Source organism: Aspergillus melleus (genome assembly GCF_016097325.1).
Source record: "Aspergillus melleus strain CBS 546.65 chromosome Unknown contig3, whole genome shotgun sequence".
Lineage (NCBI taxonomy): Eukaryota > Fungi > Ascomycota > Eurotiomycetes > Eurotiales > Aspergillaceae > Aspergillus > Aspergillus melleus.
Window position 1 is genome coordinate 944,673 of NW_025763372.1, and position 15,562 is coordinate 960,234.

A 15,562-nucleotide genomic window follows, 5' to 3' on the forward strand; every position below is an offset into this window, starting at 1 on the left:
AAAGAAACTGAGGGAAGAACATTTTATTCATGGGGTTGTACGAATGGATCTTCTGAATAAGGATCACAGGTACACCATGGCCCTCTTGTTCACTTATGACTATGTGGTACATGGACCAGGCTTCCCCCCACATTATGGAACAAGTTTTGCCAGTGCTGCCAGCGGAGGACTACTGAAGAAGTGGGCTCCGATGCTTCTGAGAGACCAGAACCCGCGGGTGGCGTTGAATCTTGCGAAAGCTACGTCCCTACTCCATGCGGTACCGGATTCAGCAGGCAAAATTCGTCTTATTACGGGGCCTGATCAATTCAACGCTTTGGTTCTGGCAGATGTTGTGCAAGCCTCCAATGCCCCTAGCCTGGATAAGCTCCGCAGAATTGATCAGGGCGACTGGAAGTCACTTGCGAGTGAGACCAAGTCGCTCTGGGCTGATACAGAAACAGACTGGCTGAAGCTATTGTAACTGCAGCCACTAAATCTACAACCAAGAGTCACAGGATTGACAATGCCGGTCAGACTTTTGGTGAAGGAATATTGACGGGATTCACACTGGGTATGGAAGACCACCAGACCTGGGAACGGATCACAACTACTGGCTCAGATGTTGCAATCTGGATTGAGGATGGTAAGTGTATAATCCGTGCTGCATCATTTCAACACACCTGTCACTCTCCCTTTATGCGCGTTTTCTACCGAGCTGGTCACCTCTGAGAGAGTTGCTAGGTTTCCATCGGTATGGATCACTCTTCTCCAATGGTCCACCAACTACAGTCGATCGCGAAACCTACCACATCGATGGGCCCGTCCACTCCGGCTGCTTTGTGGCGGGAACCAAGATTGCCATTCATGGCGGTACAGTGCCTGTCGAGAATCTGTCGGAAGGCATAAGTGTGCTTACACATGCGGATCCTCTAACATATGGCATTACCTCGGATGAAGATGTTCGCACATCGCTTGGCCCGGGTATGATATGTGGCATAAGTACGTATAATCTATCTGTTTACCTTGATTTTCACGCATTCCTCTATTTGTCGACCTACCTGTCCTCGCCGCTGCATCACTACGTGTGCTGTTGTTTGCATTAACGAAGATTTGTAGATGGAGAAACGCCCTTTTTCTCTCCTAGTCATATATTCTATACAGTAGCGGGGCCCAGGGCTCTAGACCCAGATTCTGCAAGACTCGAGAATCCCTGGCAAGATGTGGGTCGTCTAGAAGTGGGCCATATTCTCTACCGGATTTCTGAAGACGGTAAAGGGTACGAACATGTTGAGGTGGAGTCAATCCATACGGAACCTGTTCAAGAATTGCAGCTCTATGGGGTTCATCTTCGGGAGGGCCACAGAAGCTATCACGCAAATGGCTATTTGGTTGGCTTGAACTACCCAGAGGTATTCCTCCATACCCATGCAAAATGTCAGGGGCTCCTAATCCAGGTTATTCTAGATCACAAGAAAATCAATCACAAAGCTCTTGAGGACATTCCCCAAGCACGAGCGGATAGTATTGCTCAATCGTATACATGAGCTGAAACCGCTTTTTGAACGCTTTGGAGCAAAGACACTCTCAGATGTGCTTGACCAGGAGCTTCGGGGTAACAGAACCGGCAGTACCTGCGACATTGCCACACCACGGAAGAGGCGAAGCGCAATGCCTTCTCTACGAAGGGCAAAACGAGCTTTTGCCTTACACAGAACTGGAAGTTTCAACGTTGTCAATTACGAACTCCCAATTCTTTCTTTGCATGAAGGGGTGGTGTGCCTTGATGACGAGGCCCAGCATCGAGCTATAATCGAATCCGACGACCGAACCATAAGATGGACACGACATGTTCCCGGCCACGGCTACGAACACGGATTTGTAAGATTACACTATTTAGGTCTCTCGGGCAATGGAGTCATCTTGTTATCCAATGACTCGGAACCTACAGCGAGTTCTGCCAGTGAACCAGGTGCTAGGCTGATCCAATTCCTGCTCGCGAAGCCTCGCTCAAACCCGTTCGGATCGCCCCACAAACTTAGCCAGCTATCGCAGACAAGTCATGAGCGAGTAGCAGCATTGCACACGAATAAGGCGCAAAGATACTTTGCTGCAAACTCCAATTATATTGACGGTCTGGACAAGTGGCAGCTATCTATTGACAGAGACATATGGGCCCCCAAAACCGACAAGAATTCTGCCTCAGCTCCAATGCCGCTGGGGGAGGTTGCGTTTGCTAGCTATCATGAAGGACAACGTGGCCAGTCCATTCCTATTCTTACAATGCCGATGCTTGACCAGCTATGCGAAGATATTAACAAGAACTATCTGGCAGGTCAAAACCACTTGTCGTCCCTGTATAAATCCTATGTGCGCATGGCAAGTAACGGGTTACAACAGGGAACCATCATACTTGAGCATGTAGCACTTCTTCAGGACCTGGCAGACAAACCAGCCGGCAGCTCAGAGCCGCCCAAGTTTAACGTTAGTTTCAAGCAGAAGCTAGGTAGTTCTGTTGTCCTCCCCATTTTTTTTCGGACACTTGCCGTTGAGCTCTCAGCCGGCTTTGATTTTGCAAGAGGTGCAGCGTTAGAATTTGATCCCTCTAAGAGAGGCGGTAATGGGGCCAGGTATGTTTCCTACCAACACTCGTATCATTATATTGATTGATCAAATGGCTTAACACAACCAACCTTGTGATCTAGGCATTTTGTACAAGATTCGCCTCTTGAAAACTCGAAGTTTGCGCTTGCAGACCTCAATTACACACGAAAGATTTCACACTCACTCTCAAGATCCAGACTCAAACCCAGCATATACTCATCAGGCAATCATGCCAATCCAGCAACAGTAACAGGCCACCTGCTTGAGCAGCGGCAGACCACGATTGATGACCTTCTGAGTATTGATTACAATTCGGTAGCTGTATGTTGACCCCCTACGCACCAGATAGAGGGTACCGCCCACGGACAAGGCCGATTATTATACTTTCACAGAATTCTGAGCTTTTTATAGATTCATTCCAAGACTCAATCACTCGTCCAAGATATGATGCAGTATCATATGAATGACGATGATCGGCTGAGGTTTCTCCAGATCGCGAAGCCGGCAAATCTGCCCATTGAGCTCGCTGATAACCTTAAGTCAGATCTCAAGGAATGGATAAGAACCAAATATGCCCCCGCACATATTGATCTAATGCTCTCACGCGTCAAGGAGAAGGATGTCAGCTGGCGTAATAACTTTTCCGATAAGCAGAAGGAAAAAATCTGGTATTGGTGGAATGGAAAGGTGTGTGGGATATTCAGCTTAACCGACTCTCTGCCTTGATACTAATTGTGGGCACCGACACATTAGGGGAAAAATTTGTCTCGCTATGTCATCAGAGTATAACAAGGTCAATGCATTGGCATCAGTATATGCCATGCGTGAACTTTACAAAAACACATTGGAAGCGTATATCGAGTCTGGGCCAGAGGAATGGGCTGAGCACCTTTTCAAAAGCCTTTCGACCAATGCACACGCTATGCGACATGTTGTCAACACACCTATTCAAAGTGTGAGTAACTTTGTTTCCTTTTGAAGGACTCTGGATTTTGGATGTTGATGAGATACCACGTGTAGGGAGAGAATATACTCAACAAGTTCTGCAACATCCTTCATTGTTTGGACCCTGAAGGACCTTGGGTAGAGAAATTTTTTGATGCAATTATCACCTTTGCTATCCAGGCTAATCTCTCTAACCCTGAAAGTGTGCAACAAGACCTTGAAGACGCGAAAATAAAACAATCTTGGCTGGAGGATGGATTGAAAGACCTCATTCAGAAGGTCCTCAGCAACGACCCAAGCCTCCCTTCAAATGTCACCAATGAGCTTCGAGAAGACCTAACAAACTTGATGAAACAGGAGGGCATAGACCAGAATCAGAATGCGGAGCTACTTTCAAAACTGGTTGCTGAAGAATATGCCGCCATGGTCGTGAATTTAAGCATGCACCTAAGCTACCTTGGTCAAGCAATAAAATCGATCTCTTCCACATGTGGCTGGAAATTTGCAACTACATGCGTGAATAAAGTCATCGGCTGGATTGGCAAAAAGACTGCGGTCTTCCTTAAGGGAGCAATGATAATGGTGGTGGTATGTCTAACCTCTTGAGCAATATGCTGGGGCCGATGAAAACCAAACCCTTACGCTAATACTGGTAAATAACTAGGCGGGCTTATTCATCTTCAGTGCTCAGGCTACATTCTCCAAGTGGTCAACACTCACAGGGGCGGAGCGAGCAGCAGTCATCAGTGAGACTATCATCTTCGTCACCACCATCGTCTCTCCGGTAATGGGGACCTTCAAGACTGTCAAAAAATGGTTTGCAAAGGACACGGAGACAACTGGCGACCTGACCACACAAGAAAGTGCGTCAGCAACGGCCCTGGATGAGTCCCAAGAAATTACGATGAATTCGGAAACGGGAGTCAAGGCTATGGAGAACATCAGCAGTGCCGGGGGTGAAGAGTTGCGGGAGTCGTACGCTGAGTTGGTTACTGATGGGCAGCCCACGGCGAGTTCAGAAATTGCAGAAAACACTATCCAGAGTCTGGAGCCAGAGCAGCCCATCACTGCCATAAATCCTCCGCCAAATGTGCCCCCCTCAGCGAAACCACAGTGGCGGAAGTACCTTACCAGCGATACTGTGATTAGATCCATCAACGTCTGCGCAGAGATTGCCTTCACTGTCTCGTCGGCTATTATTCTGGCCAAAAACTGGGATAACTTGAAGGACGTGGGTAAAGCTCTCAACGTCATCCAGGTGGTAACACAAGGGCTGCAAGTTCTGGTCGACGCCAGTATCCTGGTGACGGATGCGATGGTCACTGCCGGTATGGTCGCTGCAGATGGTGCCATGGTCGTAGCATTACCAGTGGTTGGCGCAGTTCTAGCCATAATCGGAATTGTTGTCATGCTGGTACTTGCATTCCTCGATGCCACAAAACACAAAGAGCCTCCCCCAACTCCAGTTGAGAAGTACCTGGACAGGGAACGCCCACGGGTGGATTCTGACTTGGATACTCCTCCTCAAATCCAACTGCATTACACCATACCGGGAGAACTCCGCGCCGGCTCTAAAGCCCCCCTGGTTATGGCCGCAGAAAATAGAACTTCGAAGACCATCGAACTGGCTAATGTGGCCGTGGTTGTGGAAGTTGGTGACGATGACGCTGCGCTGTTTTCAGGCCCGGTATCCGACTGGAAAATGGCAGCATCTGAGATCGAATTATCAGCGCTTGAACAAGGTACAGCGGGGGTAAGCCCCAGCTCGCTGACCACTGGCAACATCATTTCTCAGACCATAGACAACAACCACCACTTGACCGAATACAATTTGCGAATTCTGGGACCCGGAAAGGACGGAGCAAGCACTCCGCTCACTTTGGAGAAAGGGAAGAGTATACAGTTTGGCTTATCGGGGACCATTAACAAGACCAAATCCGTGGTCTTGAAGGTTATGGAGAACCAGAGAAACGGGGATAAATGCCGCAGCATGCATCGGATTGCGATTGAATAAGGTATCTTCTTCGTTATTGACGTGCGGTATATAATTGCCGCATAGTTCATAGGTGTGAGCTAGGGAGATTTGGCTACTTTGTGGGCCTCAGGTAGGACCCTAAGGCCGGAATCAGTCAATCAATCAATTGATATAGTAAATCCGAGTAGTTCTCTGTCTAGGATAGAAAGTAGTAAGGACTAGCTATCGGTACGCATTAAGCTCTCACGGCCAAAGCAAGGAAAGAAGTTCAGAATCCAAAGCAAGATCAGTTGTCTTCATCTTCGTAGCGGTAGCCATAGAGATGCATATACTCCCGATAATTGGACTCCACGTCCATATCGTACTGCACGTCCATCAGATCCGCGGGGACCATGCGTCGGAAGACATGGTGCCCCGGCCTCAGCGGCGGTCTCTCCGGTCGGCGGTCTCTCTCAATCACGAAATTATACAGACTCACCAGCGCCACGTGCATGTCCATTAGAACAGCCTCGAAGGCGCGGTTATAATCCTCAATTATATGGGGATTGGTCGTAGAGATCTCCCAGTAGTATCTGTGGAATTCGAAAAAAGAACTGTCATTCTGCGTGAGAGCCGACCTGACCCACTCGGCACGAAGTCCATGACGGTTAGCATCACAGGGGTAGTTCCAGAAGCACTTTTGTGAGTGGAGCCAATGGTTTATTGTCCGAGAGGCTTTCAGGTAGTTTCCCCCGTAAGCCGGGACCGCGAGGGGCATATCCTCCATGAGATACTGCACGTCATTCTGATAAAACCTCATGTAGAGGCTCTTGATTTGCTGTAATGCTTCAGAAGAACGACACATTATTCCATAGCCTGGCCGGAAGGATGGCCTTTTAAACACGCCACGGCCCGTGTACGCATAATTTCGAATGAATAACCCCTCAGTCTCGAATGCTCGATGGAGGATCCGAAAGACAAGCGTGGCTTTGACCACAAGCCAAAACATGTATCGGGGAAACCTGCGATTCGGCTCTTGGGCAATCACCTCCAGCAGCTGGAGTCGCCAAAACGGAAAGTTTGCAAATCCTCTAGAATGCAGTTCGAACGGGTCGTTGATATGCCAGAAAGCAGATTTCACAATCTCCTTCTTCCCTGGCCACTCTTGTCCAAAACACCGGTAGATGATTGTGACCCATTTGGCATTCTCGGGGCAAAAGTCGAGGGTTAACATCGACTTCTTGTACAACAGCGCTATTACCTCGTCGTGGAGAATTCTGCTGGCTCGTAGTATACTCAACTTCCCGTATCGATGAGCTGGCTCTGACATATCGGTCTTGCCTCGGGGCATCAATTTCTTCCATATTATCGCGCGTACTTCCTCAGGAAGAGGTTCGAAAACTCCCAAGCCTAGTTGCTTGGTCAGATCTGGGTCCGCTTCGTTCATTGTTGTCTTTGGTGGAATTGCAATTGGGTGTTGCTCTGAAAATAGAAAGGTTCTAGGAGAGGCGATTTGCCGAAAAGGAAAGCACGGAAGTAGTGATGATCGACACAGGTAACGAAGGAAGATAATGATTCAGTAAATGTTGGGTTGATATCTGCATGGAAAAGTAATAGTTGTCCCGTTGAAGACCTGCTATTCTATCCTCTCAAGGCCACTAGCTTTACTCCTGACTACCTGGTACCTACCTGCCTAGTACGTACTGATGTCAGGGAAGGCATGAGGGAAGCAGTTCCTCGATCTGTTCTCGACGTCAACAAAAGGACGTCCACCATAAGAACATTAAATCCGGATTCCTTGAGGCGACATTGTCTAAAGAGACAGCTGGTAGTATAGTATCTTATATATCCCTATTAGGTCTTCTATAGGTGGTAGGAGCCGTAGTCTGTTGCTTATCTTGCTTCTTTCAGTTAGTTTTGCGTTTAAGGTTCGCGAGTTCTTTGGGGTCTTTAGGCTCTCTCGAGGCACCTATTCGCTCTTTAGGGGGCTTATTTGTTGGAGTTCATGGTGTATATAGGGCTAGGAGTTGCGAGACCTTGATAGCAATTCATGGGGATGGTATAGCTAAATTCGATCGAAGAGCAGGAGAATATCCTAGGTTTCTTGCCCCTTAGTTCGCCCTCTGGATTATAATCAGGGCACAATCCAGCGGGGTAGATCATTCCAACAACTCAGTTATAAAAACGAGGGCGCGTCTGACTTGGGCGATATGATTGAAGGAACAAGTGGCATTTCAAAATGAGCTGACATCTACAACTTGCCAATCTTGTGAGAGAAATGAAGATGCCTAGTCGCATCATCAGATGGGACTAGGCACCAGAAGAGGAGGTGAGCGACAACGCGAAAGATATCAACAGGGAAGTATATCGTTGAAGTCGGATATTATTGGCTTTGCTGCGATATTAACCTTCCGCGGCTTCCAATCAATCACTGCCCAAGAAACAAGGCGGGGAGGCGATGTTGTCCAAGAGTGGCTGGCTGAACCTCTGGGCTTTCGCATATTTTCTTCTCATTTCCTTTTGGCATGTGTCTCCGGAGTGGTCCTGTTGATATAAATTAGCTATATTTCCAGCCTCTCTCATTATTCATGTTCCCAATGGTCATGGGATATAGCAGATTTATTTTGACCCTGTTTTCTCGAGTAGTGCATCACTCTGATACAACGCATCCAAGTCCGGCCGATGGCATGGCTTTGGAGGGGAATAGATGTTCTAGATCCCGGATATTATTAGCATGGAGCTAGGATAAAACCACATACGACTCCACCGTTCGCCATTTCGACTCCACGTGGACGTGCTTTCATGGGGCTGAGAAAATTCACACTGAGCACCGACTGGACGATACAAAATAAATCGAGCACTCATGCGCTTCTGTGAACGCCTCGGCCAAAATTACCACCACTGGCCTTCTCTGGAGGGAATTCTATCAATGCGAGAGACGTGTGCAAGCCACCATTTGTGCCAAGGACGCTCAGTTTGGAACCCTCAAAGGATATGTCAGAGTCGGATAGGATCTCTACTCAGCTAGCCTCACGAGTGCAGGGTACCCCAGGCCTTCAGGGATGTTAGATTCAAAGGGATATCTGAGCCATCTGCCACGTCGAGCAAGCCACAGCGTCTCGAATCGGTGACATTGACTGTCGAACAAGTTGCCAAGCAGTAACGCAGCCCTATGCTCGTGGGTGCACCAGTTCGTAATGTTGCATCGCAGCCCCAGTTCTCGCAGCCCCGACCTGCACGAACTCTGGAGAGTCAAAGCAACATTCCATGCCCTGCTGTGTCACGATTTGCACTTGTGTTTCCCAACTGGGCGAGGTACATCGATAAGCTTAAATCTTATTGGGGCTGATTAGATGTGGTCGCACAACTTCTCTGCATTTATACTTTTAGGGAACTTTGGGGTATGTCATTGTACAAAGCTTTCAATCACATTTATGTCATACTGAAATAGGTCCTTTCACTTAGTCGGCAACGCTACCCTATAACCTTTGGCTGATGCCCCTAGTCTCCAATAGGAAGGCCTAAGAAAGCAGAGAAACTCGACATTTCGAGTAAGAATGTAAGCATGTGAGGAGACAAAGATGACCGACTGATTGAATCGCCACCTCGCCTAATCTTTCTCTTTATTATCATCGTCTGCCCCGTTCCTAATATATTGATCCACTTGAGGCAGCTTCCAGAAAGAGAAGTATACCGACCAAACATGCTTCGTGCCACGTCGTTCTGCCTCGGACCTGCAAGTCCAGGAAAGTTCCGCTTGCTGCCTATACGAGCTATCCACTCCCACCATCCTTCTTCCATGTGACGTTGGGAAATGGGGGATTAAAATGCACCAAGTTCCAAGTCTATACTGACTTGGACTCTTCTCCTGTCATTATCCCCAAGAAATTTTGTCTATATTGTCCACTATCATCATGCACCAAATTGACTTCGATGAGCAAGCCCTCAACGGTCTTGCCTCAAAGACTGTCATCGTCACCGGCGGAGCAGGCGGCATTGGCTCTGCGACTGCCAGGATCTTCAATGAGCATGGCGCAAATGTAGTCATTGCTGATGTCCCGTCCACTCAGCCTCTCGCGGAGAAGCTGATTGCCTCACTTCCACACCCTTCACGCGCGATGTACGTGCCAGTAGATATCGTCGATTGGGAACAGATGCAGGGTCTGTTTAAGCGGGCTGTGAAACGGTTTGGTTCTATCGATACAGTTGTGGCGAATGCTGGGATCATGGAGTCCAAGAGTGTCCTTGAGCTAGATGAGATAGATGAGAATGGGGAGTTGATGGAGTCTAAGGAAGCGTTCGAGGTTATTGACGTTAACGTGAAAGGGACATTCAACAGTATGTGGCTTTCCCCCCCCCCCCTTCTCTCTTATTGTTGCCATGATCTAATTGCTAATTATTGGCCTCAGCACTGAGGCTGGCCATGCATTACATGAAGTCTCTTCCAGGAACTTCAGAGCCTAAATCTATTATCATGGTCTCCTCAATCGCGGGCTACTTTGGCGGAGCCGATTTAGCAGCCTATACCACATCCAAGCACGCGATCATCGGCCTCCTCCGCGATGCACACAAAGCAGCAACGAAGAACAACATACGTCTCACGGCCATCGCGCCTTCCTTGACCCCTTCGCGTCTGACAGCCGGCTTGCTCGAGCCATGGAAGAAAGCTGGATACGAGACGAACAAGCCACAGTCAATGGGGGAGGCGATTGCGCAGTGCTCGGTCGATAAATCGATCGTTAGCGGGAGCTGTATTTTAGTATGTCCTATCCAGTATTGCTCTCTTCAATTTCCGGCTGTGGTTTGACTAACGAAGTATACAGGTCGCTCAGAAATTTCGACGCGAGCTGGAATTGACCAGAGCTGGTCTGATGGGTCAGTGGATGGGAGAAGATGCGTTGGGACTTGTGGCAGGGGACTTTGCGTTCGTCATTGGTATTGGGGGATATCCACTTCCTGAGAGGCTGAATCGACTCAGAAACTAGCTCTAATGTCAATCTAAAGTAATCAGTCAAAAGCATTTCCAGAACCAAAGCATTCTCTCATTTGTCTACTTTCCCAATTCTCATCACCTCCGATATACCGAAAGCCCACCCTCAAGTCTCGATTCCATCGATTCGAATTCTTCGCAGGCCCTTTACAGGCCTGCGGCTTAGACTCGCCAAGAATGAGGTTATATCCCGCCCTCTCCTCTATATCCAAGCAAACATTCAGTAGCAGAGCGCCTAACAGCAGCTTCTGTCTGCGGTGTGACGTAAAGAGATCGCATAGATACTGTAGCAAAGCAAGAGGCAAGGACGCATCCTGCTTAACTTGTTTTAATGAGACCAGATGGGATGAAACTAGCAGGTTCGTTGAACAGGTAGCCAGTACGCACAAGGTATGCTGAATTCTACAGTGTTCTCATAAACATTCAACATCACACTTAAGTTCTATGAGCGTAGTAAGTCAATACAGGATATAATTTCTAATGTAGATATCTCTGAAATGGCATTTCCTGCTGGTGGTCTGTTCTCCGCCAACATCCATCTACCTTACTAACCAGCACTAGGTCCAACTAAATCCCGGGGTATAAAGACAGCTGACTTTCGGCCCCCAGCCTTGTTTGTTGGTTTTGATACCCCTCCTTTTTCGCCTTTTTGTATCATTTCACGGTTGATTTCGTTCTAATCTCTTCATCGGCAGAATGGTCTCGACTACATTCCCCCTTCCCGGCGTCACCCACGGCAAACGCATCCTCGCCAGCGTTATTGAATCTCGCGCCCAAGACGGCCCTAGCACTAATCCCTGGATCTCGCTGCCTGTCAACAACGACGATCTCTCCGCTGGCTTCCGAGACATCAGCTTCTGGCAGTTAAACAACGCCGCGAACCACGCTGCCCGCTGGCTCAGTCAAGCTCTTCCGGCCACGACCGAGCCGTTTCAATGTTTTGCCTACTCTGGGCCCAAGGATCTGCGATATGCCATTCTTGCCGTTGCGGCGGCGAAGGTGCAGAAAGTGGTATGTGTAGTCTATCCCCTTGGCATTGGTCTTTTAATAAAGTCAAGAAATGAATTGTTAAGTATTAGATGGTTCTTCCTTCGCCGTTGATCACGCCAGAGGCGCAGGTACGGATTCTGGAGAAGAAGAGCTGTAAATTGTATTTGAGGCCGGTGGAGATGGCCGCGCCCGTAGATACAATCCTGAAGACGGTCTCGGATGTGGAAACAATCACTGTTCCGAATACCGAAGAGTTTCTGAGAGATGAGGAGGCCGCGCCCGTAGTTTACGGGAAGACATGGGAAGAGGGAAAGGATGATCCGTGGATGGTGTTTCATACTTCTGGCACCACAGGTATGTACTTTTCGTTCTCTTGCTGATCTGAAAGCGATATAGCTGACTGTGGAAAGGGAACCCGAAGCCAATCACCTATACGCATCAGATGATGGCCGGTGCCGACACCGCGGCCTCTCTGCCGGATATTGAGGAAACTCATATTCATCAGTATGCTCAACGCAGATGGTACACGCCTTTGCCATCGCTGCATGTATGTTCGAGCTCTCTACCCTCCGATTCATCATACTGACCAACTGATAGTTCGTGGGTATGCTAATGAGCCTTGCCATGACTGGCTTCGTGCACATGACATCTGTCATCGGGCCTCCATCACCTCCATCTCCCGAGCTTCTCGTCGAGATCTTCCGTCACGGCAAGATTGACGGCGCTCTGCTAATGCCCGCTCTCATCGACGCGCTCTGTCTCTCGTCCGACGGCCGCCAGGCCCTCTGTCAGCTTAAGTACATCCACTACGCCGGGGCCCCTCTCTCTAAAAGGTCGGGCGATTTCCTAACCCAGCATACGCAAGTGATCCCCTGTGTCGGCAGCACCGAAGCAGGCGGCTACTTCACCACCATCCACGCCAAAAATGACGCATGGAACTACCTCTCTTTTCAGCAGAACTCTGGCGCCGAATTTCACCGTCGCACGGATGCTCTCCACGAGCTGGTATTCGTGCGTCGCCCCAAATGTGCAATGCAGCAGATCTTCCAGGTCTATCCGGACCGCGACACTTTTGAAACGAATGACCTATGGGTCGAGCACCCGAAGTACAAAGGTCTTTGGTCCATAATCGGCCGCAGCGACGAATACGTCTACCTGGCCCACGGCGACGGACTGCATGCTTCCCTCCTAGAACCGGAAATCATCGCCCATCCCAGCGTCAAGGTCGCCTTGATCGGTGGGCATGGGCGCCCCGCGCCTGTTCTTCTCGTCGAGTTGAACTCCGGTGTTGAGAACGATTCAGCGTTGGTGGAAAGTCTCCAGCCGTATATTGAAAAGGTCAATGCGCAGTGCCATGACTGCGTGAAGCTCTCTCTGTCAAGGTTGATCCTTGCGAAGGAAGAGAAGCCGTTTATTTTGACTGCCAAGGGGAGTGTGGCGCGGCTGCAGACTCTGGCGCTGTATGAGACGGAGATTGCGACCTTGTTTGATTAGACTTTGCGGTGAGTTGGATGGTTGATTGTGGCTGTATCACAGGTAAATTTAAATTTACTGGTTGACTTATCCCACAGTGCATAGAGAATACTATTGTTGATTCAGAATGGGACGATCAGCCCGAATGAACAAGAACTGAAAATCCTCGCGTTAATCAATCTAATATGAGTGGTTACGTTGTCACGTTAGATTTCCACGCACATTACAAGAATTTTCTGTCAAACAAAATATCACCTCTCTTCATTATGTGCAGTGCCTTCAGTAAGCCAAGCTCTCTATATTGACCGGGTCTCTGAAGGATCGGCATATGCAACATCGTGATAGAGATCCTAACTCAAGCCTCAGTGCGGAATCTAGGGCGGAAGCGGCTTCAATTTTCGGCAGGAACAAAGTTTAGATTGACTTCAAAGGCAATTTCGGGCCACCCTAGACATTTTCATCGTTTCAACTGCCGACACCCATCCCCGGGACAAGGGACGATGGCAATTCCCCACACTTCTGCGCAAAATAGAGTTAACTTTCTATCCGCAACTTTGGATCTCTCCAATGGCCCGCGTTCACTCCAAGGGACCTTTATCCTAAGCCATACACATTGTTTCTAGTTCCTTGGGTCCCGGTGGAGCGTACCCAATTATGCAGAAGAAGACTCGTGGTGATGATCCCACATTTCCTTTCCCCGCATGTTGATCCATCTATATGCCCCATATCAACGCATCCCCGGGTTATCAAATGCGGAGAACCCCCAAAGTCGCTGGCTGTACCATGCTGCCAAGATTGGGTTCGCTTGATTTAACTTTCCATAAGTGCGAGATTTGCGAGGAAGGGTGGATACTCTCAGCTTCTGAGTGGAAGATCGTCAGCGGCTATCAGGCTGATCTCCGGGGTACTACCTGTGGCTTTCGTCTATCGTGGAGTATGTGGATACCAAATTCGTCTATGTTTCGTTCCCGACAGAAGTGCCGCTGGGTACGAGTCTTTTCATCATCATTTTTGGAAGATCTTTGCGGAATTGGGGAATCTGGTCGATATTTTGAGGTCTCTCCGCATTTTCTGTCTCTGGAGAGGCAACGGGGCCAGAAGGATGGATCTATATAGCTCATGGCCCTCTCCATCAGTGACCTAGCAATCATCAACCTTTTCGAACACATTGTACCCGTCAGCCAAAATGTCCACTCCCACAGATTCCCCCGAGAAATATGACTTGAAAAACACCACCACCGACGCCAGCAACAGCGACTCGTCGCCTCCCCTGGCCCACGCCCAAACAAATTATTCTTCCCACATTGACTATGGCCATTTCGGGCCCCTCGCCCATGTCAACACCGCAGAGACCACGCTACCCGCCTTCGGTGGTGAATTCCAGCCGGGTCTTTATCGATCCCCTAAGAACCGCAAGACGGCTAATCCTGCGCCCCTGGGTCTTTGTGCTTTCGCTTTGACTACATTTGTGCTGGGGTGTATCGAGATGAACGTGCGATATATCACTGAGCCGAATATTATTATCGGTTTGGCTTTTTCATATGGTGGATTAGTTCAGCTTTTGGCTGGCATGTGGTATGTTCCCTATCCTTCCCTTCAAGGTGCCAACATGTAGTGGAGAGGAGGAAATGATAGAAAGCTAACGCATAACCACGAACAGGGAAATGGCCATCGGAAACACATTCGGAGCCACCGTTCTCTCCTCCTATGGCGGATTCTGGATCTCACTCGCCATCACCTTCACGCCCGGTGGGTTCGGAATCATGAGCGCCCTAGAAGAAGCCGCAGAAGGAAAGCCCTCTATGTTCTACGACTCATTTGGCCTGATGCTAATGGTAAGCCCACCTCCTCCACAAGTCTGCCCTAATACCAATATATAACGTACCTAATTCCACTATAGGGCTGGTTCATATTCACAACCCTCATGCTCCTCTGCACGCTCAAATCCACCTTCGCATTCTTCACGCTCTTCTTCGTCGTCGACATCGCTCTCCTCCTGCTGGCAGTGGGATATATCCACCGCGGGGCCGACGGCGAGCCGAACAAGAACCTGATGAAGTCGGGCGGGTTTTTCGCGTTGCTGGGCTCCTTCTTGGCCTGGTATAATGCTTTTGCGGGTATTGCGGACGACAGTAATAGTTTCTTTATTGTGCCGGTGGTGCATTTCCCGTGGTCGGAGAAGGGGAGGGAGTCGAGGCGCGCGAGGAAGGAGTCTGCTGCTGGTCAGGGGGCTTAGGGTGTTGGTTTGCGGAGTGAGAGCTTTATGTTGGTGGAACTATGGCCGGATTGGATGAATTGTGGGTATGATTGTGCTTTGAATGGGACCAGTGCTTACACTGAGTATTTGAACGAGGAATGAATCATATGAACTAAATATATAACGTATTTCACTACCGAGCGGCCACCTCCGCTGCAATTCCTGCCCGCGGGCCAAATACTAGAGGCTTTATCAACCAAACAATTGCATTTTTAAATAGAATCTATGTAGAAACCTAACTAGGACATTATAATCGCCTATATCTTAGAATATAATAATCGCTGCACCGCAGAGGCACTCGTACGCGTAATCTAATTGCAGAAAGTGCAGAATTTAGATAAAGTATATTTTAAGCTTTGTTAATCTTATT

General features: G+C 48.8%; 6 protein-coding genes across 6 annotated transcripts; 5 read left to right on the forward strand and 1 right to left on the reverse strand.

Annotated features, from left to right (window-relative positions):
- Nucleotides 1–76: 76 nt before the first annotated feature.
- Nucleotides 77–3,309, forward strand: LDX57_005345 (uncharacterized protein; the record flags this gene model as incomplete). Its single annotated transcript, XM_046087026.1, has 7 exons — nt 77–407; nt 470–625; nt 724–963; nt 1,099–1,391; nt 1,447–2,609; nt 2,685–2,904; nt 2,995–3,309. 7 exons carry the CDS (start codon nt 77–79, stop codon nt 3,307–3,309), a joined length of 2,718 nt encoding a protein of 905 aa, XP_045942992.1.
- Nucleotides 3,310–3,355: 46 nt separating this feature from the next.
- Nucleotides 3,356–5,542, forward strand: LDX57_005346 (uncharacterized protein; the record flags this gene model as incomplete). The annotated part of the gene is made up of 3 exons (XM_046087027.1): nt 3,356–3,538; nt 3,604–4,116; nt 4,193–5,542. 3 exons carry the CDS (start codon nt 3,356–3,358, stop codon nt 5,540–5,542), a joined length of 2,046 nt encoding a protein of 681 aa, XP_045942993.1.
- Nucleotides 5,543–5,789: 247 nt separating this feature from the next.
- Nucleotides 5,790–6,929, reverse strand: LDX57_005347 (uncharacterized protein; the record flags this gene model as incomplete). The annotated part of the gene is made up of 1 exon (XM_046087028.1): nt 5,790–6,929. One exon carries the CDS (start codon nt 6,927–6,929, stop codon nt 5,790–5,792), a length of 1,140 nt encoding a protein of 379 aa, XP_045942994.1.
- A 2,467-nt stretch (nt 6,930–9,396) lies between these two features.
- On the forward strand, nt 9,397–10,394 carry LDX57_005348 (SDR family NAD(P)-dependent oxidoreductase; the record flags this gene model as incomplete). Its single annotated transcript, XM_046087029.1, has 2 exons — nt 9,397–9,820; nt 9,892–10,394. The coding sequence occupies 2 exons, from the start codon at nt 9,397–9,399 to the stop codon at nt 10,287–10,289; spliced, it is 822 nt and encodes a 273-aa protein (XP_045942995.1). The 3' UTR covers nt 10,290–10,394.
- A 774-nt stretch (nt 10,395–11,168) lies between these two features.
- On the forward strand, nt 11,169–12,956 carry LDX57_005349 (putative AMP-binding enzyme; the record flags this gene model as incomplete). Its single annotated transcript, XM_046087030.1, has 4 exons — nt 11,169–11,483; nt 11,552–11,816; nt 11,873–12,009; nt 12,060–12,956. 4 exons carry the CDS (start codon nt 11,169–11,171, stop codon nt 12,954–12,956), a joined length of 1,614 nt encoding a protein of 537 aa, XP_045942996.1.
- An 821-nt stretch (nt 12,957–13,777) lies between these two features.
- Nucleotides 13,778–15,172, forward strand: ADY2_2 (acetate uptake transporter family protein). Its single transcript, XM_046087031.1, has 3 exons — nt 13,778–14,510; nt 14,596–14,770; nt 14,836–15,172. Exons 1-3 carry the CDS (start codon nt 14,122–14,124, stop codon nt 15,169–15,171), a joined length of 900 nt encoding a protein of 299 aa, XP_045942997.1. The 5' UTR covers nt 13,778–14,121; the 3' UTR covers nt 15,172.
- Nucleotides 15,173–15,562: the final 390 nt, after the last annotated feature.

Bases quoted from the DNA above. Each gene is read 5' to 3' on its own strand.
- ADY2_2 (XM_046087031.1), top strand. From the start codon at position 14,122: ATGTCCACTCCCACAGATTCCCCCGAGAAATATGACTTGAAAAACACC. The intron at 14,511-14,595 runs GTATGTTCCCTA...AACCACGAACAG, and splicing joins CAGCTTTTGGCTGGCATGTG to GGAAATGGCCATCGGAAACA. The intron at 14,771-14,835 runs GTAAGCCCACCT...ATTCCACTATAG, and splicing joins CATTTGGCCTGATGCTAATG to GGCTGGTTCATATTCACAAC.